We start from the raw sequence: 27,973 nt of genomic DNA, 5'->3' as shown, positions 1-27,973 counted from the left end.
CTAATAATTTAAATGTAATAATTGCATTTCACATGGCAGGAAAACTCACCAATTTGTAAAAGCACCACATTCTCAAATAGCTACAGTAAGACCAAATACTCATCAAGGTCAAAGAGTGAATATATCTCCCTAAGCGTTTATTTTGCTTTATGAAATTTGATTTTCAATGAAAATGAAATGTTTTCTTATCTAATTTCCTTTAGAAATACTTAATTATGTTCTTTAGTTCTCAGTAATGACCTTTTAACATGAAATTTAAATATGAAGCTATTCTGTAATTCATTCATTTTCAATATGTCAGTTCAGAGAAAAATGTCTGCATTTCCAGCACTTTTGCCAGAGTTGTAGATTTTAAAGTTAAAAAGTGCAAAGACTTGTTGTATTCTAGAAAACTCATTGCTTCTGAGTTGGTGCATCACAATATGGCACATTTTCTACAAGAAGGTCTTTCCTAGGGACCAGTTCTGAAAGAAAACAAAAAAAAAGAGAATAATTAACATCACTAAAATTAGAATTAAATGCAAGGACACTCATTTTCCCCTAAAATTTGTAATAGTAAAATATCTAATTTTAAGATAAATCTTACAGGGATATTTTATTTCAGCTGATATCTAAGGTGGCATCCTTGACTCTAATTAGAATTAATAGCATTCTCATTTCAGATTATATAAAAACATATATGATCCACTTAACCCTTTATTATTAAATATAGCAAATTAAATAACTGAAGAGAATTCACCTAAAACTTCTATTATTGGCCATTTAATTACCAATTACTGATAATGAAAACAATTGGAAATTTTGCTGATACTATCTACTATATGAAAAGCAAGACTGGTCTCCTAATTTAAAGATTCTAAATTTTATATAACAATGGTTCTTAAAAGAGGGTGTTTTGCGTGTTCACATCAACTGGAGAATGCTACTGGAAGTTAGTGAGCAGGAGCCAGAGATGCTAAACCTTCTGTAACGTGTAGGACAGTCTGGCATAGTGAAGAACTGTCCTGTCAAAAATGCCAATAGTGCCCACATTGACAAATACCATAAAACAACAACAAAAACCTGTTGAGTCCTAGGTAAGACATCTTGCTGGAGTCAAGATAAAGCTCTTAAGACACAAATTTTTGGCTGGGCATGGTGACTCATGGCTGTAATCCCAGAACTTTGGGAGGCTAAGGCGCTATGATCATTTGAGGTCTGGAGTTGGAGAATAGCCTGACTAACATGGTGAAACCTCATCTCTACTAAAAATACAAAAAAAAAAAAAAATTCAGCTGGGTGTGGTGGTGCATGCCTGTAGTCCAGCTACTTGGGAGGCTGAGGCACAAGAATCGCTTGAACATGGGAGGCAGAGGTTGCAGTGAGCTGAGATGGTGCCACTGCATTCCAGCCTGGGCGATACAGTGAGAGTCCATCCCAAAAAAAAAAAACAAAAAAAAACAAAAAGTTCCAAATTTTTGAGGAGATACATGATTTCTTCTTCTTTTCTCCAGAAGAGTTGAATCTAGATGAGCTATCAATCAAAAAATGCTCACACGACCTTCTATAAAATAACCTGCCTATACTTTTCAAAACATCATGGACATGAAAGACGAAGAAAGACTGAAGGACTGCTCTAGAATAAGGATACTAAAGAGACATGATGACTAGATGCAATGTGTGATCCCCAATAGGATACTGGTCCACAGGGAATTTTTTTTCCTTTTGCCATAAAAGACATTATTAGGACAAATGGAAAGATTTAAATGATAGCATTGCATCAATGTTAATACCCTGGTTTTGCTCATTATACTGCAGTTACGTTAGAGAATGTCCTTGTATATTTAGGAAATACACATTGAAGGATCTTAAAGAAATATACTCTAAAGTATTTCTCCAGAAGATCTAGACCCAAATGGGCTGCCATAATTTTTAAAATGTTCATTTTGGGGTAAATAGGCATTATGTCTGCAACTTACTCTCAGGAAGTTCAGGAAAAAAAAAGAGGGAAGCTGAGGTGGGAAGATTGGGCATGGTGGTATACACCTGTATTCCTAGCTGCTCAAGAGGCTGAAGCAGGAGGATTGCTTGAGCCCAGGAGTTTGAGGTTACAGTGAGCAAGAATTATGCTACTGCACTCCAGCCTAGGAGACAGAGACTCTCTCTAAAAAAAAAAAAAGAAAAAAAAAAAAAAAAAAAGAAGACAACGCTAAAACAAATTCAACCCAAAAGGCAAACTGAATATTTCACTTAATTAAAGAAGAACTGGTCTGACTAAAAATAGCCAACTTATTAGCCAGATGATAAATTTGGCTTACTAAAATGAAAAGCAGTTAAATAATTATTATTTAATAATTGTTTATATCTCGCTTGCTTTTACCAAACCCATGGAGATTTCATCAGAGAATAAATTGTAGTGTACGTTTTAACTTGTTAAAAATGGCAATAATTTGTTTCACTTATCAAACCTATATGTGGCTATTTCATGCTAGACATTACATCAAGAAATTAAGATATGAAGGTGAATATATAATAGTCTCTTCAGATTCGAGGAGCTCACAATCTAATGGAAAAGACAGCTAGAAAAACAACAAATTATAGTATAACGTCATGAGTTACAAAAGTGAAACAAGACTTTTATGGGAGAATGGAAAAATAAATGGTTAAATACACCCATATCATTTTAGAGTATGTTCAGCTCTGAATAACCGAAGTCCAACAAGCTGGTTTAAATAAGTAAGAGATTTATTTTTTCTCATATTATCAAGAAATACAGATTAAAGGCCAGGCATGGTGGCTCATGCTTGTAATCCCAGCACTTTGGGAGGCCGAGGTGGGTGGATCACGAGGTCAGGGGTTCGAGACCAGCCTGGCCAACACAGTGAAACCCCATCTCTACTAAAAATACAAAAATTAGCTGGGCATGGTTGCAGGCACCAGCTACTAGGGAGGTTGAGGCAGGAGAACTGCTTGAACCCGGAAGGCAGAGGTTGCAGTGAGCTGAGATCGCGCCACTGTACTTCAGCCTGGGTGACAAAGCTAGACTCCGTCTCAGAAAAAAAAAAAAAAAAAGAAATACAGATTAAGGCAGTTCTGGGCTAATGCTTGTCCTTAGTGATACTAAGGACCCAGGCTCTTTCTCTCTTTCTATTCTGCTACCTTACATGAGTGGTTTTGTCTTCACTGGTGCTGTCATATCACATCTGCACTCCAGATGTGAAGAAGAGAGAAGAGAAAAGAGCAAAACGAGAGTGCCAGCTCAGCCTATTCCTTTTAAACAGGAAAACAATGACTTTCTCGGAAGTAACACCCAATAGACAGGGTTTATATAGACCAGAAAGGTGTCACAGGGTCTGGAAAATAACTTTTTTTTTTTTTTTTTGCTTGGTACATTGCACCCTGAACACAATTTTTCAGTTAATAGAAAAGAACAGGAGAAGCCAAGTGCGGTGGCTCACACCTATACTCCTAGTACTTTAGGAGGCCAACACGGTTGGATTGCCCAAGCTGTAGTCCCAGCTATTCAGGAGGTGTGAAGCATGAGAATCGCTTGAACCCGGGAGGCAGAGGTGGCAGTGAGTCGAGATCGTGCCACTGCACTCCAGCCTGGGCGACAGGACACTCTATCTCAAAAAAAAAAAAAAAAAGAGAGAGAGAGAACAGGAGGATAGATACCGGAGAGACAACAAGCACCTCCCCGCCTTTGGCTATGCAAAATGCATATACATCCTTCTTTCCATCTGTAGAATACATCCACTCACTACCTGTCCCCTAAGGTCTCATCCAGACTGAAATCAAGGATGTTTGGTTACAGTGCTAGTTTTTCCATTAGGTTCCACTGAGCCTCATTGTTCTAAGGTGGAGATATTGGGGAAGATGCCCTTCTTTGGGGCTTTAAAAGCTTTCATAGTCCACTTCCTGGTAATAGGAGTTTAGGGACCCAGGGGTGGACTTAAGAGGTGAAAAGAGTTAGCCAGGCCTGGGGTTTCTTGGTAATAAAATTCACTCAAAAACTTTATAAGCTTCAAATTGGTTTCCAGTCACTTCCATGCACAAGTAGCCACAGAAAAATAAGCATGAAGACTGTCAACCTTTGGTAGCAGCCTCTACGTTCTGCCCATCTCCCTAACCCTTACCTTAGTGACCACTTCTTAAAGCAATGAAGAATAGTAAGCTCCAGTCAGTAAATGAATCACATATCTAATCTTTGTCTGGAAGAATGAGAAGTCTTGAGACATCGATCTTATTTCATGTTACAGCTCAGAACTCCCCTGCTTGTATTATTGGCTTTAGTTTTAGTGGATAAGAACAATTAGCATTTTTAACTCTCCAAGGCTTTCTAAATTATGGGACTCTTAATCAATTAGACTCTAAGATGCAGACAGATGCGTGCCTTTTAGCAGAGTAATACTTCTACCTCTACTTTGTGGGCTAGCTTAATCTGCATTCATCCTCTTTTTCAATTTTATTTATTATTATTACTATTGTTATTATTATTTTTGAGATGGAACCTCGCTCTGTCTGTTGCCCAGGCTGGAGTGCAGTGGCTGTGATCTCGGCTCACTGCAACCTCCGCCTTCCAGGTTCAAGCGATTCTCCTGCCTCATCCTTCCAAGTAGCTGAGATTACAGGTGCCCACCACCATGCCCGGCTAATTTTCGTATTTTTCAGTAGAGACGGGGTTTCACCATGTTGGCCAGGGGGCTGGTCTCGAACTCCTGACCTCAGTGATCTGCCCCCCTCAGCCTCCCAAAGTGCTGGGATAACAGGCATGAGCCACCGTACCCAGCCAATTTTATTTTGCCTAACTCATATCACCAGGAAGTGGACTATAAAAGCTTTAACTTTTGGTCTTGGTTACTAGTCACAGAAGCAGCCTCTGGCTGCTTAGAAGCTGAAAAGGCATTAAACAGGTTGTTTCAAATTGTCAAGAACCAGGCAGGCTTGAGACTAAGCTTCCAGGAACAATGACCAAAGCCATACCACAGAAATAGGCTAATGATTAAAACTGCTGCTCTCTCGTGGGGTGCCAGAAGAAAATGCCGCCATTTTTACCCTCATGGAACACAAGATGCTATACTTCGGATGTTGCCAGAAACTCAACCTTATTATGTCTGCTCTTGCCACCATACCAATGCTACTTCTCTTCTCCATGAGGAACTTGATCCTGAAACCAGTGATGCTACTCCTGCCAGCAAAACTGATTCTGTGCTGAAAACAAGTGAGTGTGCTTCACCTAATCAAACGCCTGTGCCTGAGCTACAAAGGAAACTGAGGAACTTAAATTTCCTAGGTTCTGTCTTAGGGATTTAGAATTCAGGCAGATGGAAATTCTTGAAACAAAGCAGGGTTATTCAAAGAGTAGTAAATCACCAGAAAACCTGTCAAATATCCACTATTCTATTTCTTTACCCAATTCACCTTATTGGATAATCTTTGGCATCAAAAGATATTCTACAACTGAATTCTTCTGTATTCATTAACTGTTAACACTTTAATTAGGTCAAATGTACTCCAAGTATATTTCTATGCTGTATACTGGTTTCATTATAATTTTGTCTTATTGACTAGAAAATCCCTGACTTTGCTTTCCGCATTAGATACTGAGTACTATAACAGCCTTAGTTTATTGATGTTGCCAGATCTTTAAAAACGAACTGCATTGAAATCATGGTTTATTTCCTGTACATTAGGCCCCTGAAACACCTTATCTACTCTGGTCATATTAAATATATCAATAAAAAGCAATTTCTTTCTTTTTTTTTTTTTTTTTGAGATGGAGTTTTGCTCTTGTTGCCCAGGCTGGAGTGCAATGGTGCAATCTCGGCTCACTGCAACCTCCGCCTCCTGGGCTCAAGCGATTCTCCTGCCTCAGCCTCCTGAGTAGCTGGGATTACAGGCACGTGCCATCACACCCGGCTAATTTTGTATTTTTAGTAGAGATGAGCTTTCTCCATGCTGATCAGGCTGGTCTCAAACTTCTGACCTCGGTTGATTCACCTGCCTCGGCCTCCCAAAGTGCTGGGATTACAGGTGTGAGCCACCGCACCCGGCCAAAAAGCAATTCCTTGAAATAAAGCCTTTATCTCAATTTTGGACCAAAATACAAATTTAGGTAAAAAATTTAAAATACGTTATTATGGATAGCATAGTTTATAATAGTGTGATAATCATAGAGATATTTTGAATCCAAATAATTTAAAGGACATTAAAATATTTCACACTGAAGTTCTAGAAACACTTCTAAATATTTCAAGCACATTATGTATATTATATAAATGATAACTTCAAATTAGGGAAACTGTAACACAAAAGTGTTTTCTTCCAAGAACCTGTCCCTAGCTCATCAAGTTTGGATCTGTAGCTCTGCTTATGTGCCTCAACAATCTCTGCCTCCTATCATGGCATTGCAAGAACTGTAGCTGTATATTTAATTGTCTGTCTTTTACACAGCACTCTAAGTTCCACTGGAGAGGAACCATATCTGTCTTGCCCACTGTTCTATCCCTGACATCTAGCATAACAGCGATTCAATGTTTGTTGAGTCACATTAACATGTCTTAGAACACAAACCATAAGATAGTTTTAGACAATGACAAATCTAAATAAACCAAAAGGCAGAAGTTTAAAATACATCTGAAGAACAGCTTCTTGGAGCTTTTTGTTTTTTTAACTGTATCATTCGTTTAGAAGTACATCCCTATTTTTTCTTACATATATGCCAGAGAGGAAGTTAAAAAATATGGATCCTATTAAAAAACTAAGTACCATAAAAAATAATGACCTGAAGTCTTGGGTTTCCTTGGGACCATCTTTAAAATTTGTATGAATGATATACGTTTGTCAAAGGCCAACATTGTAACCAGGTGACTAATATCCACATTAGAAAGAGGGTTTTGACAAATGTCAATAATCAAACAGAAAGCAAGTATAGAATAATGAATAACCTGAGTATTTTTCTAAGTCATAGTTAAAGGCTATGCTAGACCAATGATGAATGATATGAATAAAATATTATGATTTATACAAACTCATGCATGTAAGGTAATACAAAAAAAAAGAAAGAGTAGAAAATATTTGGAAAGAAAAACAGTTTCCAAAATATTTTTAAAGATTTTAAAAATAAGGAATTATTTCAAATGATGAAATTATGCTTGTAATAAAGAACCTTGAATTCACCTGCAAGGATAAAGGAAGTAAATGTTATTCCTTTTATTATTTTTAATTGATACATACTAAATATGCATATTTAAGGGGTACAGTGATAGCTCAATGCATGTATATGTGTGATGATCAAATCAAGGTAATTAGCATATTTATGATGTTATTGATCATTTCTGTTATGAATATTCAAAATTTGCTCTTCTAGCTATTTGAAAATATACAATAAATTGTTAACTATAGTTACCCTACAGTGCTATAGAACACTAGAACTTATTCCTCCTAGCTAATTGTAATTTTGGACCCATTAACCAATCTCTAGCTATCCCCCTCTGACCCTTCCTGGCCTTTAGTAACCACTACCTGCTCTCTGTTGCTATACGTTGAACTTTTTCAGGTTCCACATGAGTGAGAACATGCAATATTTGTTTTTCTGTGCCTGGCTTATTTCACTTAACATAATGTCTTCCAGGTTCATGTTTGTTGTCACAAATGACAAGATTTCCTTCTTTTTATGGCTGAATAATATTCCATTGTGTGTGTATATGTGTGTGTGCGTGTGTGTGTATATGTATATACATATGTATATATACATTTTCTTTATCCATCTGTCAATGGATTCTTAGGTGATTCCATATCTTGGCTATTGTGAATAGTGCCCACGATAAACATGAGAATGCAGCTATTTCCTGCATACAGTGATTTCCTTTCCTTTGGATATATATCCAGTAGAGGAATTACTAGATCATGCAATAGTTCTATTTTTAGTTTTTGAGGACCCTCTATACTGTTTTCTATAATGGCTATCCTAATTTACATTCCCACCAATAGTGTATAAGAGTTCTCCTTTCTCCATATCCTTGTCAGAATTTGTTATTTTTTGTCCTTTTGACAACAGTCATTCTATCTGGGGTGAGATGATATTTAATTGTGGTTTTAATTTTCATTTCCGTGATTACTGATGTTGAGTATTTTTTCATATACTTGTTGGTCATTTGTATGTCTCCTTTTGAGAGATGTCTGGAAGTGATTTTTTAAAAAAATAAAAAATGGGAAATTATTTAAGATAAGGAGTTCCTGCTGGGATTCAATGTTTACTTTTCACTGTAGATACTATTTGAATGGAAGAAAAAGAGAGATGGATTTAGAATTCATGCTACAAGGTGATTAATCTTCCAAATGAAGTTTCATTTTATTACTTTTGATTTCTATTATTTTTCATTTTGAGACATTATATGATATTTTTTAGAAACACATAATCACAACTCTCGATTTTCTAAACAAGAAGCAGAATTTTAATTCTGGTCATTTCTATGTGACAGTGTAGACTAGACACTGCTAAAATATTTGGAGGAATTTTGCTTAAAGTAACTTTTAGAAAGAGAGATTAAGGAATCAAATTTCTTACATTTTGGAGCTATACATATATATGTATATATATGTCTACATATATGTATATATGTGTGTATATATGTATATATGTGTATATGTGTGTGTGTATATATGTGTGTGTATATATATGTATAAATATACAAACACACACAGAAAGAATGAGGCTATTATTAAGGCACTATGTATTAATACTCATAAAAGAGTCAAAATATTTAATTCTGTGGGAAAATTAAAATATACAAAAAAACCAAAGGATAAAAAGAAATCTAAATAATATTCAATACTGTTATATCTAAAATAAGGCATTTGAAATATAGATACTAAATTTAGTTATTTAAAATAACCTAAAACTTTATTCATGTGATAAAAATAATATATATCTGTGATTACCTGTATAAAATGTTGGCTATACTACACAGAAACTCTAAAGATCATTATTAAGATAAAAACTGATGACTACACATCTTAAATTTAGGATTAACTGTGTTTTCTGCCCTTATAAACATAACTCGGATCAGCCAGGTGCAGTGGCTCACACCTGTAAACCCAGCACTCTGGGAGGCCGAGGCAGGTGGATCACTTGAGATCAGGAGTTCCAGACCAGTATGGCTAACATGGTGAAACCTTGTCTCTACTGAAAATACAAAAATTAGCTGGGCATGGTGGCAAGCTCCTGTAATCCCAGCTACTTGGAGGGCTGAGGCAGGAGAATCACTTGAACCTGGGAGGTGGAGGTTGCAGTGAGCTGACATCATGCCACTGCACTCCAGCCCACAAGGTGATAAAAATGAAACTTCGTTTCAAAAAGCCTGGGTGCAGCGGCTCATGCCTGTAATCCCAGCTCTTTGGGAGGCCAAGGCAGGTGGATCATGAGGTCAGGAGTTTGAAAACAGACTGACCAACATGGTGAAACCCCGTCTCTACTAAAAATACAAAACTTAGCCAGGTGTGGTGGTACACGCCTGTAATCCCAGCTACTCAGGAGGCTGAGGCAGGAGAATTGCTTGAACCTGGGAGGCAGAGGTTGCAGTGAGACAGGATCACACCACTGCACTCCAGCCTAAGAGACAGAGCAAGACTCCATCTAAACAAAACAAGACAAAAGACAAAAACTATAACTCAGATCTAATAATTTCTTTTTCTTTTCTTTTTTTTTTTTTTTTTTTTTTTTGTGAGAGAGGGTCTGGCTCTGTCACCCAGGCTGGAGTGCGGTGGTGTGATCTCGGCTTATTGCAACATCCTCTCCCAGGCTCAAGTGATCCTCCCACCTCAGCCTCCTGAGTAGCTGGGGCCATGGGTGCACATCACCATGCCTGGTGAATTTTTTGTATTTCTGGTAGAGACAGGGTTTCACTATGTTGCCCTGGCTAGTCTCAAACTCCTGAGTTCAAGGGATTTGCCCACCTCAGCCTCCCAAAGTGCTGTGATTATAGGGGTGAACCACAGTGCTCAGCCCAAGATCTAATAATTTCTGATAAGTCCCCATTAAATAAAAGTAACTTTAAAAGCCCTTTGGACTTATACTACCAGGTAGGAAGATCTATTATAAGGCTGTAATAATCAAGACATTATAGTATATGATGCAGGGCAGAAAAACAGATTCAAGAGATTATAAAGTCCAGAAACAGATGCACACCTATATAGTTCTTTGATTTTATGACAAAGGTGATCCTGTAGAGTAGTAGGGGGAAGAGTGGTCTTTTCAATAAGTGTTGCTGGATCAACTGGATAGTCACATGTAAAAAAATAAATCTTGACCCCCCACATCTCATACCATATACAAACCAACTCTAGTTGATATAAACAACCAAATGGAAAGGATCAAACAATACAGCTTTTTTTTTTTTTTTTTGAGACGGAGTCTTGCTCTGTCACCCAGGCTGCAGTGCAGTGGTGCCATCTTGGCTCACTGCAAGCTCTGCCTCCCAGGTTCATGCCATTCTCCTGCCTCAGCCTCCTGAGTAGTTGGGACTACAGGCGCCCGCCAACATGCCTGGCTAATTTTTTTTATTTTTAGCAGAGACAGGGTTTCACCGTGTTAGCTAGGATGGTCTCGATCTCCTGACCTAGTGATCTGCCCGCCTTGGCCTCCCAAAGTGCTGGGATTACAGGCGTAAGCCACCACGCCCAACCTTTTTTTTTTTTTTTGAGATGGAGTCTCACTCTGTTGCCCAGGCTGTACAGTGTATCATCTTGACTCACTGCAGCCTCTGCCTCCCACATTCAAGTGATTCTCCTTCCTCAGCTTCCCGAGTAGCTGGAATTACAGGCATGCGCCACCATGCCTGGCTAATTTTTGTATTTTCAGGGAAAACGGGGTTTCACCATGTTGCCCAGGCTCATCTTGAACTTCTGACCTCAAGTGATCTACCTGCCTCGGCCTCCCAATGTGCAGGGATTACAAGTGTGAGCCACTGTGCCCAGCCTACAGTAAAGCTTTTGGAAGAAAGCATAGGGGAATCTCCTCACGATCTTGCTTGAGCTAGGCAAAGATTTCTTTAATAGAATTAAAAAGCACTATTTATTAAAAAATTCATAAATATGACTACATTAAGAACTTCTCATAGAAAGATAACACTACCAAAGTGAAAAGGAAAGCCACAAAGTCAAAGATTCTTGTAATACATATACCCACCAAATTTCTATATTCAGAACATATAAAGAAATCCTTTAAATCAACAATAAAAAGGCAGATAACCCCTTAGAAAAATGGACAAAAGACTCGAACAGGCACTTCATAAAAAGGAATATCCAAATGTCCACTAAACAACTGAAGAGGTCCCTGTAGTTCATTAGTTACCAGAGAAATATAAATTAAAATCACAATGTGTTACTACCACATATCCATCAGAAAGGCCAATTTTTTTTTCACACGTGGCTTGTTGTGCATGTTAGTTACATGGGTATTTCGTTTTATGAAAATTCACTGAGCTATACAATTAAAAATTGAGTACTTTTTTGTTTGTGTGTTATACTTCCATAGTCTGCTTAAAAAACAAAGCCTTTCAATATATATATTTTTTGAGGCAGGGTCTTACTCTGTCACCCAGGCTGGATTGCAGTGGCATACTCACGGCTCACTAAAGCCTCAACCTCCTGGACTCAAGTGACCCTCCCACCACAGCCTCCCTACTAGCTGGAACTACAGGTGTGCACCACCGCATCCTGATAACTTTTGTATTTTTTGTAGAGGTGAAGTTTTGTCATGTTGCCCAGGCTGGTCTTGAACTCCTGGGCTCAACTGAGACTCCTGCCTTGGCCTTCCAAAGTGCTGGGATTACAGGAATGAGCCACTGCACCTGGCCAACAATTTTGAATGTCATCTTTTTGTTGTTACTGTCCCCAAAGATACTTTAGAGGATAAAAACAAAATGTTATGTGAAATGAGATTTTGCTGAAGCACTATCTGGAGTCTTGAGGTACAATGGAGGATCCTCAACTATATTTCCATTTCCTATAATCCTAAATCTTCTGAATTAAAATAACTAATTATAGGCCAGGTGCATGATGGCTCATGCATGTAATCCCAGTGCTTTGGGAGGCCGAGGCAGGTGGATCACCCAAGGTTAGGAGTTTGAGACCAGCCTGGCCAACATAGTAAAACCCTGTTTCTACTAAAAATACAAAAATTAGATGGGCATGGTGGTGTAGTCCTAGCTGGTTGGGAGGCTGAGGCATGAGAAATGCTTTAACCCAGGAGGTGGAGGTTGCAGCGACACAAGATCGCACCACTGCACTCCAGCCTGGGCGACAGAGTGAGACTCCATCTCAAAAAAACCAAAAAATGAAAAGCAAAAGTCATTGTAGAGTAAAAGGTAAAGAAATAGTCTAGGTAAGTGATAAATGCCAGAAAAATTAAGAACTGTAAATAAATATGATAAAAATATATAGTTGTACTGTCTTTGTAATTAGTTTTGAAATATAACAAGATAAAAACAAAAAATAAAAATTAATTAAAAGGAAACAAATGTGGTAAAACAAAGTTTCATAATTCAATATGATAGACTATAACCTTGTAAAATATATATGCTATATACCACATTGCCTGGCAAAATCAAGCTGTTTTACCACTCAGCATTACATGTGCTATAATTATTCAATATTTTAAAACACAGTATAGTTAAACCATTTTTCTTTAATTCTACTTACTCAGTGTATTCTGGTCTGTGTGAATACCTTGTATAACAGATGTTCTGAGTAATAATTCAACATCAGAACCTATTTTCATTAGCTGTTAAGAAAACCAAACAAATAGAATAAGTCCTTTAGGTGTTTCATATGAATGTACTGTTTTCGAAAACGATAGTTTTACTATAATTTCTTTTCAGGTAATACAGTAGTTTCTCCTTATCTGCAGTTTCAGTTACCCGTGGTCAACTGCAGTCTGAAAATATTAAATAGAAAATTCCCAAAATAAATAATGTATAAGTTTTTAATCACATGTCACTCTGAGTAGCATGATGAAATCTCATGCCATCTGCTCCAGCCTGTCTGGGATGTGAATCATTTATTTGTCCAGCATATCCATGTTGTATACACTGTCCACCTGTGGTCACTTAGTAGCCATCTTGGTTATCAAGATTGACTGTTGCCACACTGCAGTGCTTATATTCAAGTAACTCTTATTTTACTTAATAATGGCTCCAAAGCACAAGAGTACTGTGTCTAATTTATAAATTAAACTTTATCATAGAAAAGTATATATAATAAAAACATAGTATATAGGATTTGGTACTATCACAGATTTGAGGCATCCCCTGAGGATCTTAAAATGTATCCCCCAAGGATAAAGGGGGACTACTGTACCATTTTTAACTTTTTATAACCTTTCCTAGTAGTATAGAAAGCTCAGATATGCATATATTTTTAACTTTTATCTATCAATTCTATGTTTTCTTCCAAAACAGATTTAGAGTATTTTTTGTTACAATGTGTATTTTTAAGTATGTTTAAAATGCACATTTTTGGGAGGGCAGTTGAATCTTAAGAGTTAGATGTTCAGAGTACTTGAACTCCAACTTTGGCGGTATCATTAAGCATATGGCCTTGGGTTAATCACCTCTTTGAGTTTCAGACCTCATCAAATAATAATGTACTTGAGAGACCCTGAGACCCTTTCAGGGATCTATGAGGTCAAAGTTACTTTCAAAACACTACAGCCTTCTGCATGGTTTGAGTTGTGAGCAGTAGAGCTTTCTCCATCAAAATACCATTTTTTACTTGACAGAACCACTGACAAATTAAGATTATTCAGACTTAGCTATTTGGCAGACATTTTCTTAGAAGAGTGTGAGAGTGTGTCACTTCAAAGAAAACAACTGACAGCATTTGCTACGATGACAAAACTGACGCTTTCAAGCAAATATCAGAATTCTGGAGAACTCGTATCTGCCAGGGTAAGCTTGACAGCTTCACAATACTTCAGTATATTTTTCTTGCTTTGTTTTTGAGACAAGGTCTTGCTTTGTCACCCAGGCTGGAGCGCAGTGGTGTAATCATAACTCACTGCAGCCTTGAACTCCTGGGCTCAAGCGACCCTCCCACTTCAGCCTCCAAAAGTGTTGGGATTACAGGTGTGAGCCACCGTGCCCAGCCTTAAAGATTTTTCTGATGAGATGGATATTAGTATTGATAGATTTAATTTTAAAATATATAATGAACTATGAAAACATCTGGAAGATCTGTAGTATTTAATGAACCTGTATTTTCTAAATCATCACTGCACGATGTTACAAAATCATGCATGGGTAAAAAGTCCATTCACAGGGAAATATCAATTAAAGTTCATTGGTCTACCTAAATGAAGCTTTGAGGGCATGTGAGAGAAAATCCCAAGAGGCAACAGCATAAAAACCCTAAGTGAGGAAACTTTTTTGGTAAATTCAAGGACCCTCAAAGAAGGGGCTGAGATCGGAAGAGTGACGGGGGTGTGATTCAAGCTGAGGTGGCAAGGTAACAAAGGTCAGATCACAGACAGTCTTGTAGGTCATGTTAGGCACTTTAGATTTTTCTTGAATGAGATGAAGAGTCATGGGGTTGTGAGTAGTAGAGTGCTGAGATATGCCTTTTTTTTCTTTTTTTAAGGTTTATTCTGTCTTTAAAAGTACTGAGAATAGGCTGTAGGGAGTGAGGCTGAAAGCAGGAGGCCCATTAGGAGGCTGTTGTAACAAGAGAGATGATGGTGGCTTGGACTCGGGGATAATGACAGGGAGGATGAGAAGTAGCTGAGTTCTGTATATAATAATATTTTGAGATTTAAGCCAACAGGATTTGCTATCAGATTGGTATAAGTGTGAGACAAGAAAAGCAGTCAAGAAAGCACCAAGGTTTTTGGTCTGAGCATCAAAAGGAGGGAGCTGGAATTAACTGCCATGGATAGGGCTGTGGGAGAGCAAAGCCTCACGTCCTGACACCTGGGAAGGGGCTTAACAGGGCAGAGAAGGAGAAAATAATGGGTCTCCTCAGCCAAGTCCTAGATGTAAGACTGGAAACAAGGCTAGTTGAGGAACAAGGGATTAGGGGGGCCCAGAGGAGATGAGGAGGAGGTGGTCTGCATGAATCTTGGAACCCCCCTCTCCAAAAAATTCCATTGGTCTGACAGATAACAGAGTTGCACACTGAAACTAACCTTTAACTGGGTGACAGAGTGAGACTCCGTCTCAAAAAAAAAAAAAAAAGAAATTACCACATGTCAAGGTGTAGTATTAAAAAATATTCAGAATTATGTGGCTTATGCCTGTAATCCCAGAACTTTGGGAGGCCACGGCAGGAGGATTGCTTAAGCCAGGAGTTTGAAACCAGCCTGTGCAACAAAGCGAGACCTCATCTCTACCCAAAAAAAATAAAGAAAAGAAAAAATCACAATGATCTAAAAGGCTGTTCTACTCTTTTCCAATTATAAATCTGTGTGAGGCTGAATTTTCTTCATATACTTCAACCTAAAAAACATATTGCAGGGGGCTGGGCACAGTGGCTCATGCCTGTAATCTCAGAACGTGGGGAGGCTGAGGCAGGTGGATCACCTGTGGTCAGGAGTTCAAGACCAGCCTGGCCAGCATGGTGAAACCCATCTCTACTAAAACTACAAAAATTAGCTGGGTGTGGTAGCATGGGTCTGTAATCCCAGCTACTCGGGAGGCTGAGGCAGGAGAATTGCTTGAACCCGGAGGTGGAGGTTGCAGTGAGCTGGGATCATGCCACTGTACTCCAAACTGGGCAACAAGAGCGAAACTCTATCTCAAAAAAAACCCACAAAAACAAAAACAAAAACAAAAAAACCAGTACCACTCTTCCAACTAAATTTTTTTAAATAGTTATTTTTCATAAATATTATGTTATTTTTAACATATAATGAAATTATTATTTTAAAATGAATTAATCAATATATATATTTAAAAATTAGTTTACTTCTCTAGTTGAGTTACTACAACACTGATTCTCTTTAGTTTCAGTCACTTGCTTTAAGTGAAGATAGAATTTATGTAGGTTCCTGGGTTTGTTCAGCTGCTCTGGCTTTCACCATGGCTATTTCCATGTTCTGTTCATGGTGTACCTTGCTGTATTTTGGTGTTGGCAGACGACCCTGAGGAGGTGAGCCATACCAAGTAAGTGAAGGTTATCTACAGTTGTGATGGCCTTAACTATCAAGTAATAGTTTTTATTTTACATAATCCCTCTATCTTCATCATCTCCTCTTTGACAAGATAATTGTATAAGTTTTACTGTAATTGAAAAAATTACTGTACCTCTTCTATTTTCTTAGGAGAAGTTTCACTTTTATTATTTTTGAATTCTTCATTTATCTTTATTCTGGCTGCTACAAGGAGAAAAATACATATAGTTACTTGCTTTTGTAATCTATAATTCTTATCTCAATAATTTACACGTTATTTAATATGAATGGCTACTTCTCTAGTATAGAAATTGCCCTCATGAAAAACAAAGTATAAGAGCAAGAAATTATTAATGAAGTCTCTCAGAGAGCTTTTGACAGGGTGACAAGTTTGTAGGTAAATCTACTATAAACCTTTGGCACTCTAATATTTTTTCTTTCACTGATTTTTACTCTCAAATTCATTTGTATACCTACACCTACTGAATTATAATAAATCTACTTCAATGTTTTATTTTTACAAATCTAAGGATTTCTATTAAAATGCTTTTTTAAGATGGTAAAATTCAATATACAAGTATGTTAAACTACATAACACACGTACACAAAGATTGGCAGCAAACAGGATATATGTGTACATATATGTAAAATTTTAAGTGTCTTGGCTGACATATAAAGTGAGTGACAAATAAAACTTTTGTTTACATATACCACTGAGAGTCTGATATCATTATAGCAGCATACTTCGATAGAATCTCACTGGCCTTATTGTGCTGCTGTGAGCATTTAATGGAACAATCCATACAAAGTGCTTAGCAAATATGCAACAAATTGTTAGCTGTTCTTATAACTATTCCACTTAAAAAATTTAAAGCAACAAAAATATTCCATGTTGATAATTACTATAAAAACTTCCTTCTATGTTGTGCGTGTGTATATATACATACATATATACACATATACATGATATATATATATATATATATTTTTTTTTTCCCCAGATGGAGTCTTGCTTTGTTGCCCAGGCTGGAGTGCAGTGGCGTGATCTCGGCTCACTGCAACCTCTGCCTCTGGGTTCAAGCAATTCTCCTGCCTCAAGGGATTACAAGTGTGTGCCACCATGCCTGGCTAATTTTTGTATTTTTAGTAGAGGCAGGGTTTCACCATGTTGGCCATGCTGGTCTCTAACCCCTGACCTCAATTAATCCTCAAGTAATCCGCCTGCCTCGGCCTCCCAAAGTGCTGGGATTACAGGTGTGAGCCACTGAGCCTGCCTATGTTGCATATATTTCAATATGTAATGTGGTTTAGAGTTTGGACTTTTGAATCAGATTGCTTAGGCTAAATCCCAGGTCACCTCTTACTAAGTATGATGTGGGACAACTATTTTCACATTTTGTCAATTTTCTCATTTGTAAAAATAGGAATTATAATAGCGATTATCTCACAGAGATGTTACAAGAATGAAATCAGGAATTCATGTAAACTACATATAATACAATACATATATCTTATTCATTCAGAAATTATTTTTGATGAGTTACAAAAACTTAAATCCCTGGAAATAGTGGGGACACTTTACCTAGGTGCACTCTTAAGGAGGTTTAGAAATATATGAGGAGCGGAACTCAACATGAATAACACAGAACCTAAATTTCAGAGCCTGTGACTTCCAGATAAGATAGACACTACTTAAAACAGGGAGATACTGAATTTGGAATCATTTAGAATGGATTCTCTTTCACAGCTGCTCTTTTAAACTGACATGAGACATTAACAACGTGGTAATATCTGGCCCTAGAGAGTGTGTAAATTTGATTACGTAACAGAAAGTTCAATGGCGTGAATATAAGGCAAGCAATGATAAACACTGAAATTCTGGTCCCTCGCCTTTTTTTCTGACCCACTCTTTATGAAGACTTGATCTTTAAAAATTTTTCTTTAAGTAGATATTCCTCAAATAAGTGTAATATAAGCTAATCTTTTAAAAAGACATTAGGGAGAGGCAGTGAAGGTCATTCCCTAAGATGGGTCTTGACCACACAGGGTTTCTCAGGTAGATTAGTAGTCATCTAAAAAGTAGACTGGCTCCAAAAGGGTAAAGAACATACTTGGCCGGGTGCGGTGGCTCAAGCCTGTAATCCCAGCACTTTGGGAGGCCGAGACGGGCGGATCACGAGGTCAGGAGATCGAGACCATCCTTGCTAACACGGTGAAACCCCGTCTCTATTAAGAAATACAAAAAACTAGCCGGGCGAGGTGGCGGGCGCCTGTAGTCCCAGCTACTCGGGAGGCTGAGGCCGGAGAATGGCGTGAACCCGGGAGGCGGAGCTTGCAGTGAGCTGAGATCCGGCCACTGCACTCCAGCCTGGGCGACAGGGCGAGACTCCGTCTCAAAAAAAAAAAAAAAAAAAAAAAACAGAACATACTTACCTTCTAATGCTCTGACATCATTCTTAAAAACTTGTTGTCTGGTTCTGTGCAGTGTTTTAAAGAGCTGTAAAACCTGTTAAGAAAATCAGAATTCAAGGCTTGGCACAGTGGCTCACGCCTGTAATCTCAGTACTTTGGGAAGTTGAGGTAGCAGGACTGCTTGAGCCCAGAAGTTCGAGACCCTGGGTGATATAGTGAGACCCCCATCCTTACAAAAAAAAAAAATTTTTTTTGACATGGAGTCTCACTCTGTCGCCCAGGCTGGAGTGCAGTGGCATGATCTTGCATGATTTTGGTTCACCGCAACCACGGCCTCCTGGTTTCAAGCGATTCTCCTGCCTCAGCCTCCCGAGTAGCTGGGATTACAGGCACCTGCCACCAAGCCCGGCTAATTTTTGTATTTTTAGTAGAGACAAGGTTTCACCATGTTGTCCAGGCTGGTCTCCAACTCCTGACTTCAAGTGATCCACCCGCCTCGGCCTCCAAAGTGCTAGGATTATTGGTGTGAGCCACCACACCCGGCCAAAATATTTTTTAAAAATTAATCAGGCCATGATGGTCTGTGGTCCTAGTTACTTGGGCGCCTGAGGTGGGAGGATTGCTTGAGTGCAGGAAGTTGAAGCTACAATGAGCTCTGACTGCACTACTACACTCCAGCCGGGGTGACAGAGCAAGACCCTGTCTCAAAAAAAAAAAAAAAGAAAAGAAAAGAAAAAGCAAAAGAAAATCAGAATTCAGACCTCAAAAGGAAAACACTTCACATTTTACATAAATTATATTACAAGGATTAAACAGTATTCCTTTTCTGTTTGTTTCAAAGATTATTTTCAAAAATAGTTGGTGAAAACCAGGACTTGCCAAAATAACTTTCCTTTGATTATTTATCTCTACATTAAAAACATTTTTAGCCTTATTTACAAAAATAATACAAAGTTATTTGAAATAAATAAAACAATATAAGGACGGTTAAAAAGTTAGTAATCCTCATGCTAAAAACCAGTCTGCTACTTTACCAGTCTGGTATATATCTGTTCTCATTTTTCTTAACCTCTTGAAGTTTTAATCTGCTCTTAATATCATACACACACATACACAAAAGTAAGAATTTATTGCATCTTAAAAGAGGCCACAGAAGGAAGATGTTTTAGATAATTTAGACAAATTTAATTGCTATTCTTTATCTTTTTTTTTTTGAGATGGAGTCTCACCTTGTCACCAAGGCTAGAGGGCAATGGCACGATCTCGGCTCACTGCAACCTCCGCCTCCCAGGTTCAAGCGATTCTCCTGCCTCAGCCTCCCAAGTAGCTGAGATTACAGGCGCGTGCCACCACGCCCAGCTAATTTTTTGTATCTTTAGTAGACATGGGGCTTCACATGTTGGCTGGGCTGGTTTCGAACTCCTGACCTGGTGGTCTGCCCGCCTCGGCCTCCCAAAGTGCTGGGATTACAGCTGTGAGCCACTGCGCCTGGCCCTTCTAATTGCTGTTTCATAAAAGACAAGTGAAATGTTGAGACTTACGAATATTCTGAGTCTATATTGAAAAAAAAAAAAGAAAAGAAAAGAGCCTGGCATTTTGGTAAAAGACAGATTGTGAAGAGGCTTTAGTGATAGGCTGAGGTCACTTCACACTCTCAAGTCCAAAAAGGTACTCAATATTGTTCTCTCAGTATTTCTCTTCCTCTACTCTTCTCTATTTTACTTATTGGAGGCCACCAAGTTTCTGAAGCCAGAAATCTGTAGGCCATCCTTTTATTCTACCTTACTCTTGTTGTGGAAACTTTAGGAATGTCTCTGTAATCTTTCTTATATCCTCTATCAACAAAACCACTTACGTTCAGGCACTCCCCATCTCTTAGACTACTTATAAAGGTTTGTCACTTTGCCACCACACCCTCCTGTCCTCCAGTCTGTTCTACAAATAACATCTGACATTTACTAAGCATACTGTGTGCTAGACACTATTTTAAGTGTTTTACATATATTAGAAAACCTATTACATCAAAGGCAGACATGAAAACAGAAGTAAGAAACAGAGCAAAAAAACTTAAAAATAAAACAAAAACGAAGCAGTCATAAAAGACTTCCTCAGAAACATGTTATTGCAGAGATGGAATAACATCAATGAAAAACTACAGTAAATTTAAAAAGGAACATTCCAAAAACTCCCAAAAACTCTTGGATATCAAACAGGTGAAAGTAAGGGTTAAGTTGTGAAAAACTGCCCAGATGTAGAATAAAAGTTCAGAAACAGAAATTGAGGAGAGGGAAGATAAGAAAATTAAGGGAGAAGGCCCAACAGCTAGATTGGCAGAAGGGCCAACAAGAGAGAAGAGAGAAAAGCAAGGGAAGAAATTTTAAAATTTTCACTTAATATTTGGGTAAAACGGAAGAAAAAAAATTTCACCAAGTAAGGCACATTAATTACAAGATAGAAAGGGTTCCATCAAATGCTCAACATAAAACTCATAACACAGCACAGCATGATGTAAGTTCAGTGTGATGCTGATGAGAAAAATCTCAGAGAAAAAACAGTTCACATGTAAAGGATGGAAAAAATCAGAATGGTACCTGATTTCTAAATAGCACTACTGTAAGAAGACAATGGAATAACATATTCAAGTTTCGAAAAAATGTCTGCTTTAGAACACCATAGATACACTATCACTCAAAGACAAGGGCAAATACATATTTTCAGAAATGCAAAGTCTCTTATTGTCATACACACTTTATTGGAAGGCTACAGAAGAATATGCTCCACCAAAATAAAGAAATGAACCACAAAAGGAAAAGACATGGGAACCCGGGAGACAGGTGGTCTAACATGGGAGAATAAAAGACCATGGGGAAGGACAAATGCTAGTCAACATTTGTGCAGCCAGACTAGAAAGCAACTAGGCAGGACTATAGCAAAAGACTGAATTGCTCCAGAAAAGGTATAGCTAGGAAAAATGAAACTGGTAGACTGGTTTTGCCTAGAATTTGGGAATAGATATCTAGGATATCTATTAAAGGATTTTTTAAAAGTAATCATTTGAAAAAGGCAGTTATTAATTTAAAGATGAAGAATTGGGAAAAAATGTGATCATATAAGGTACTTAAAGGGCTCAGCTGTGGGTAATTTTTATAGTAATAATAACATCAAAGATGTTAAAGTACTAGGTGCTAATAGAACTTTGAGGGCAGCTGTTTGCTTTATAGGACACAAATGAGAAAATGTGGTATATATACACCATGGAATACTAAAAAAGAATGAAATCATGTTCTTTGCAGCAGCTGCTGGAGACCATTATCCTAAATGAAATAACTCAGAAACAGAAAATCAAATACTGCATATTCTCACTTATAAGTAGGTGCTAAACAATGGGTACACATGGATAGAACGATGGAAATAATAGACAGTGGAGACTCCAAAAGGGAGGAGGATAGGAAGGGGTTGAGGGTGGAAAAATTACCTACTGGGTACAATACTCATTATTTGGGTGATGGGTTCACTAGAAGCCCACACCTCACCATTATGTAATTTACCCACGTAATAAACCTGCATATGTACTCTCTGAATCTAAAATAAAATTAAGAAAAATAAAAACAGTCAAAGGATTTGAATAGATATTTCCTCCCCCCCAAAAAAACCATAAATGGCCAATAAGCCATGGAAAAATGTTCAATGTCATGTGCCATCCGGAAATAAAAACCTAAACCTTAATGAGATACCGTTTCATCCCAGTAGAATGGCTACTGTAAAAAAGACAGTCAATAAAAAGAGATGACAAGGACACGAAAAAATATGAACTCTTATACTTTGCTGTTTGGCATTTAAAATGGTACAGCTGCTTTGGGAAACAGCTTGGCAGATGCTAAAAAAAGTTAAACCTACAGTCATGACTCAGAAATTCTACTACTAGGTATATACTCAAGACAAATGAAAACATATGTTCACACAAAAACATGTATGCTAATGTTCATGGTAGTATTATTCATAATAGTGAAAAAACAGAAATAACCTAAATGTCTATTAACTCATGAACGGGGAAGTAAAATGTGAAATATCCTTATTAATAAGAGCTTAATTAGCTCTTAATAAGCTAATGCAGGCTGGATACAGTGGCTCACCCCTGTAATCTCAGCCCTTTGGGAAGTTAATGGGGGTGGATCGCTTGAGCTCAGGAGTTCAAGACCAGCCTGGCCAACATGGTGAAACCCTGTCTCTACTAAAAAATATAAAAAATTAGCTGGGCGTGGTGGTGGGTACCTGTAATCCCAGCTACTTGGGAGGTTGAGGCAGGAGACTTGCTTGAACCTGGGAGGTGGAGGTTGCAGTGAGCCGAGATCATGCCACTGCACTCCAGTCTGGGTAACAGAGTGAGATTGTCTCAAAAAACAAAAAAACAAAAAAACAAAAAAAACAGCCTGGGCAACATGGCCAAACCCTGTCTCTACAAAAAATAAAAAAAATTAGCCAGGTGTTGTGGAGGGTGCTTGTAGTCCCAGCTACTCAGGAGGCTGAGGTGGGAGGATCTCTTGAGCTTGGGAGGCAGAGGTTGTGGCGAGCCAAGATGACGCCACTGCACTCCAGGCTGGGTGACACAGTGAGACCCTGTCTGAAACAAAACAAAACAAAACAAACAAACAAACAAAGAAACACCCAAAAAAGGCCGGGCACAGTGGCTCATGCCTATAATCCCAACACTTTGGGAGGTCGAGGCAGGCAGATCACCTGAGGTCGGGAGTTTGAGACCAGCCTGACCAACATGGAGAAACCCCATCTCTTCTAAAAATACAAAATTAGCCGGGCATGGTGGCATATGCCTGCAATTCCAGCTACTCGGGAGGCTGAGGCAGGAGAATCGCTTGAACCCGGTAGGCGGAGGTTGCGGTGAGCCGAGATTGCGCTATTGCACTCCAGCCTGGGCAACAATAGCAAAACTCCGTCAAAAAAAAAAAAAAAAAAGAGTTAATGCAGCTGGTGACTTTGAGTTGAAGTCAATGATAATTTGTCATTCCAAAAATCCGAGGACCCTTAAGAATTATGTTAAATCTACTCTACCTGTGCTCTACAAATCAACAAAGCACATCTGTTTAAAGCATGGTTCACTGATATTTTAAGCCCACTGTTGAGATCTGCTCAGAAAAAAAAAAAAAAAAAGAGATTCCTTTCAAAATATTACTGCTCACTGACAACACACATCATCACCCAAGAGCTCTGATGGAGATGTAAAAGGAAATTAATATTGTTTTCATGACTGCCAATACAACATCCATTTTGCAGCCCCACACGTCAAGGTCAAGTAGTAATTTTGGCTTTCAAGTCCTTTTTTTTGAGACAGGGCCTTGTTCTGTCACCCAGGCTGGAGTGCAGTGGTACGATCATGGCTTACTGAAGCCTCGATCTCCTGGGCTCAAGCGATCCTCCCACCTCAGCCTCCAAAGTTGCTGGGCACACAGGCGCATGCCACCATGTTGAGCTAATTTTTTTACTTTTTGTAGAGACGGGTTTGCCATGTTGCCCAGGCTTGTCTTGAACTCCTGAACTCAAGCAATCTGCCCACCTCAGCCTCCGATAGTGTTGGGATTAGAGGCGTGAGCCAGACTTCTAAGTCTTATTTAAAAGACTCATAAGGCTATAGCTGCCATAGATAGTGATTCCTCTGATGAATTTAGGCAAAGTAAATTGAAAACCTCCTGGGAAGGATTCAGCATTCTAGATGCCATTCAGAGAATTCAAGAGAGGAGGTCAACATAGCAACAATAACAGGCATTTGGAAGAAACTTATCTGAACACTCATGGATGACTTTGAGGGGTTCAAGACTTCAGTGGAGGAATTAACTGCAGATATGTGGAAAGTGCAAGTGAAACTAGGATAAGGAGTGGAGCCTTAAGATGTGACTGAATTGCTGCAATCTCAATAAAACTTAAATGCATGAGGAGCTGCTTCTTATGGATGAGCAAAGAAAGTGGATTCTTGAGTTTATGAAGATCATCACTCACATCACTTCACTCCTGGTGAAGATGCTGTAAACATTGTTGAAATAACAACAAAGGATTTAGAATATTACATAAACTCAGTTGATAAAGTAGTGGCCGGGATTGAGAGGACTGAATCCAATTTTGGAAGACGCCCTACTGTGGGTAAAATGCTATCAAACAGCATTGCATGCTACAGATAAATCTTTTGTGTGTGAGAGAGTCAATCAATGTGGTCAGTTTTACTGTAGTCTTATTTTAAGAAACTGTCACAGTCATCTTAACTTTCAGCAACCACCAATCTGATCAATTAGCAGTCATCAACATCGACACAAGATCTTTCATCAGCAAAAAGATTACTTTCTGAAAGCTCAAATAATTGTTAGCATTTTGTAGCAAAAAAAGTATTATTTATTTAAGGTATGTACTTCCTTATTTTTTTATTTTTTTATTTTTTGAGATGGAGTCTCGCTCTGTCTCCCAGGCTGGAGTGCAGTGGCCGGATCTTGGCTCACTGCAAGCTCTGCCTCCTGGGTTTACGCCATTCTCCTGCCTCAGTCTCTCAAGCAGCTGGGACTACAGGCGCCTGCCACCTCGCCTAGCTAATTTTTGTATTTTTAGTAGAGACAGGGTTTCACTGTGTTGGCCAGATTGGTCTCAAACACCTGACCTCGTGATCCACCCGCCTGGGCCTCCTAAAGGGCTGGGATACAGGCATGAGCCACCTTTCCCAGCCAACATATGTACTTTCTAAAGACATAATGCTACTGCACACTTAATAGACTACATTATAGTATAAACATAACTTTTATATGCACTGGGACCAAAAAACATGGGTTATTCGCTTTACTTCAATATACACTTTGTTGCTGTGGCCTTGAACCAAATCCGCAGCATCACCTGGGTATGCCTGTATCTAAAAATCTGGAAGTGGCTTTGGATTGAGTAATGTGTAGAGGCTGGAATAATTCTGAGTGCTTGATAGTAAAAGCCTGGATTGCCTTGAAGAGATTGTTGGTAAAAATACGGACTTTGCAAGCATCATAGAATCCCAGGGACTGTAATATTGCAAGAGCAGAGAAGATATGTTGCATGGGATTTAAAAAATGAGAAGTAAGTAAACCTAATGGTTTTATATGCTATTTAAAGTACACCATTAGTACAACAAATTAGCATCCCTATTTTAAGAGGACTAATGTAAGAAAATGTTATCATTATTGCCATAGCACTATTGGAGTTAACATTACCTTGCAGCAGATAAACTTTTATTAAAATGCAGAAAGCCAGGTCACAGACTGTATTCTCTTCCTTATTTACCTATACTGATTGGACAGATTTAGGCAGTGTAGATGAAAAGTGGATTCTTTACAGTCAGATCAGTTTGAATCTGAGATTGTCACTTAATGTAAGCTTGGACAAGTAACAGCCTTTTCGCCTCAATTTTCTTGAATAATGGATTAATTTTAAGGGTTATAATTTCTGTGCTAGGTTTCACTTTCTTCTTTTTTTTTTTTTTGGACATAGGGTCTCGTTGTCACCCTTGTTGGATTGGTCACCTTTGTATCTTCCCACATGTAGCATAAGTGCCTTCTATACATTGTAGGCTCTACCAAAAGTGTTTTTAGAATGAATCCTACTTAATTTCATTTGTATCCAAGTTTTCCAACGAAATCCCCACTTCAAGGATTTTTCATGTGCTAGTTGCCCTTTCTGGAATGCTTTTTACTCTACTCTAGCTAATTTCTAATCAAACGTCAGGTCTGAACTTCCTTGAGAGATTATTTACTTATTTTTTGAGGTGAAGTCTTGCTCTGTCACCCAGGCTAGAGTGTAGTGGTGCAGTCTCGGCTCACTGCAACCTCCACCTCCCAGGTTCAAGAAATTCTTGTGCCTCAGCCTCCCGAGTAGCGGGATTACAGGCACCCGCCACTATGCCCAGCTAATTTTTGTATCTTTGGTAGAGATGGGGTTTCACCATGTTGCCGAGGCTGGTCTCAAATTCTTGACCTCATGTGATCCTCCCGCCTCGGCCTTCCAAAGTGCTGGGATTACAGGTGTAAGCCACTGCACCCAGCCCCTTGAGAGATCTTATGTGAAATCCTAGTTATATGCTCACAAAACACTGTAGTTTCAGATCACAGCATTTATTGCAACTGTAATTAAATAACTGTTTAAGGTCTCCCCACCTGCTAGATTTCTTTATGAAGGCAAGGATGTTCAGCTTATTGCTGCATCCACTATGCTTAGATAATATAGCCTGCTGGTTGTTGGCTATAATAATAGCTATTATGGATATTCAAAGAAATTTTTGAATGAATAACCCTGAGCAATTCTGTTTCTATTGGTCCTGTGACATTATGTACAAAAGTACACGAGGGCTGCTTGGTGGTTCCCTAAACTGCTTAACTTCACCATATTATAACAGGCCATTTCCCCATGTTTATGTTTCAGGCAGTGACAACTACAGATCCCAATTGGCCATGCTGATGTTAAACGTTAAAGGATGGCTGCCAATGAGAATTGTGCGCTGGGCAGGAACGTGCATCATGCTTGGGTGTGAGAAATGAATCTGAGACCAGGTAGGTACTCAGAGAGATGATTGGAGCACAGCCACCACATCCCAAGCTCATTCAGTGAGCTCAGGTCTCACCAGGCCCTGCTCTGTCTTGCTATGTTACTTTTGACAAGTAATTTTGTTGGGGTTCGGTTTCCTTGGCTGCTAGACTTTTGTGCACCTTCTGTTTATCCGAATAAACTTTTCACCTCATTGAACTGCTGTTGCTCAGGTCAGCCTCTGGCGTCTCCTATACTTCCCAGGGATGTGAAATCGGTCCCTCAGACAAACACTCGGTCTGAAGATGAAAAGAGGGCAGAACTCAAGTCGCGGATTTGTATCATGGATAAACACTGCGTACCAAGTTAGTACCAAGAAGTAGGAACCACACTGGTGCCTCCCGCTCTCCTCCGCACCTGCACAAACCCTCGGAGTTGGTCATCTGGCTTCTCTGGGGTAACAGCCACATCCTCCGAAAAGGGTCCGGAGCCCCAGCCTCCAGAGACTCCAGAGAGTTTTCTCAAGGCCGCGAACACACCCTCCCCGACGGCACCGTACCCACCCCTTCCCGGGCCCCGTCACCTTGGCTGCCTGGGCCATGGCTCTCCTCACCGCGGCCGCTACCTCCGGAGCAGTAGACTAGCCCCGCCTCTCAGCAACCAATCAAAGACTGAACTGTCCAACTCCCTGTAGCCCCGTTACTAACGCGCCACAACCAATCACCAGACAGCATCTCCCTTTTAGCCCCGCCCTCCTACAAAGGACGGAGAAGGCGTTTGCTAAACGGGCGTTTCCCAAAGCCATTTGCTAAACGGATGGGCACTGGTAAAATCGCGAGGAGTCCCAGAGCCTAATTACTGGCCAGAAGAGAACGGAAA

The 27,973-nt window shown here is 39.0% G+C and overlaps 1 protein-coding gene across 4 annotated transcripts; it reads right to left on the bottom strand.

Moving 5' to 3' along the window:
• Window positions 1–108: 108 nt before the first annotated feature.
• Window positions 109–27,939, bottom strand: LYRM7 (LYR motif containing 7). Of its 4 annotated transcripts, none has more exons than XR_648466.3 (6): window positions 27,678–27,939; window positions 27,305–27,393; window positions 18,578–18,650; window positions 16,278–16,348; window positions 12,682–12,763; window positions 109–464 (listed from the first exon to the last, which is right to left on the bottom strand). XR_648466.3 is itself a non-coding variant. In XM_003900076.2 (5 exons), the coding sequence occupies exons 1-5, from the start codon at window positions 27,693–27,695 to the stop codon at window positions 394–396; spliced, it is 315 nt and encodes a 104-aa protein (XP_003900125.1). In that variant the 5' UTR covers window positions 27,696–27,939; the 3' UTR covers window positions 109–393. The 4 variants fall into 4 exon arrangements, 2 of the variants coding, with proteins under 2 accessions (XP_003900125.1, XP_009207291.1); XR_002522730.2 differs by lacking the exon at window positions 27,678–27,939 and adding an exon at window positions 27,512–27,534; XM_003900076.2 differs by lacking the exon at window positions 27,305–27,393.
• Between the last annotated feature and the right edge of the window lie 34 nt (window positions 27,940–27,973).

Source organism: Papio anubis, chromosome 5 (genome assembly GCF_008728515.1).
Source record: "Papio anubis isolate 15944 chromosome 5, Panubis1.0, whole genome shotgun sequence".
NCBI lineage: Eukaryota > Metazoa > Chordata > Mammalia > Primates > Cercopithecidae > Papio > Papio anubis.
The sequence above is the reverse complement of the archived record's forward strand: the minus strand, read 5'-3'. Positions and strand labels throughout refer to the sequence as shown.

Bases quoted from the DNA above. Each gene is read 5' to 3' on its own strand.
- LYRM7 (XM_009209027.3), bottom strand. From the start codon at position 27,564: ATGTGGCTGTTACCCCAGAGAAGCCAGATGACCAACTCCGAGGGTTTG. The intron at 18,651-27,456 runs GTACGCAGTGTT...TTTTCTTAACAG, and splicing joins TACTTCTTGGTACTAACTTG to GTTTTACAGCTCTTTAAAAC. The intron at 16,349-18,577 runs GTAAGTATGTTC...TTCTCCTTGTAG, and splicing joins TGATGTCAGAGCATTAGAAG to CAGCCAGAATAAAGATAAAT.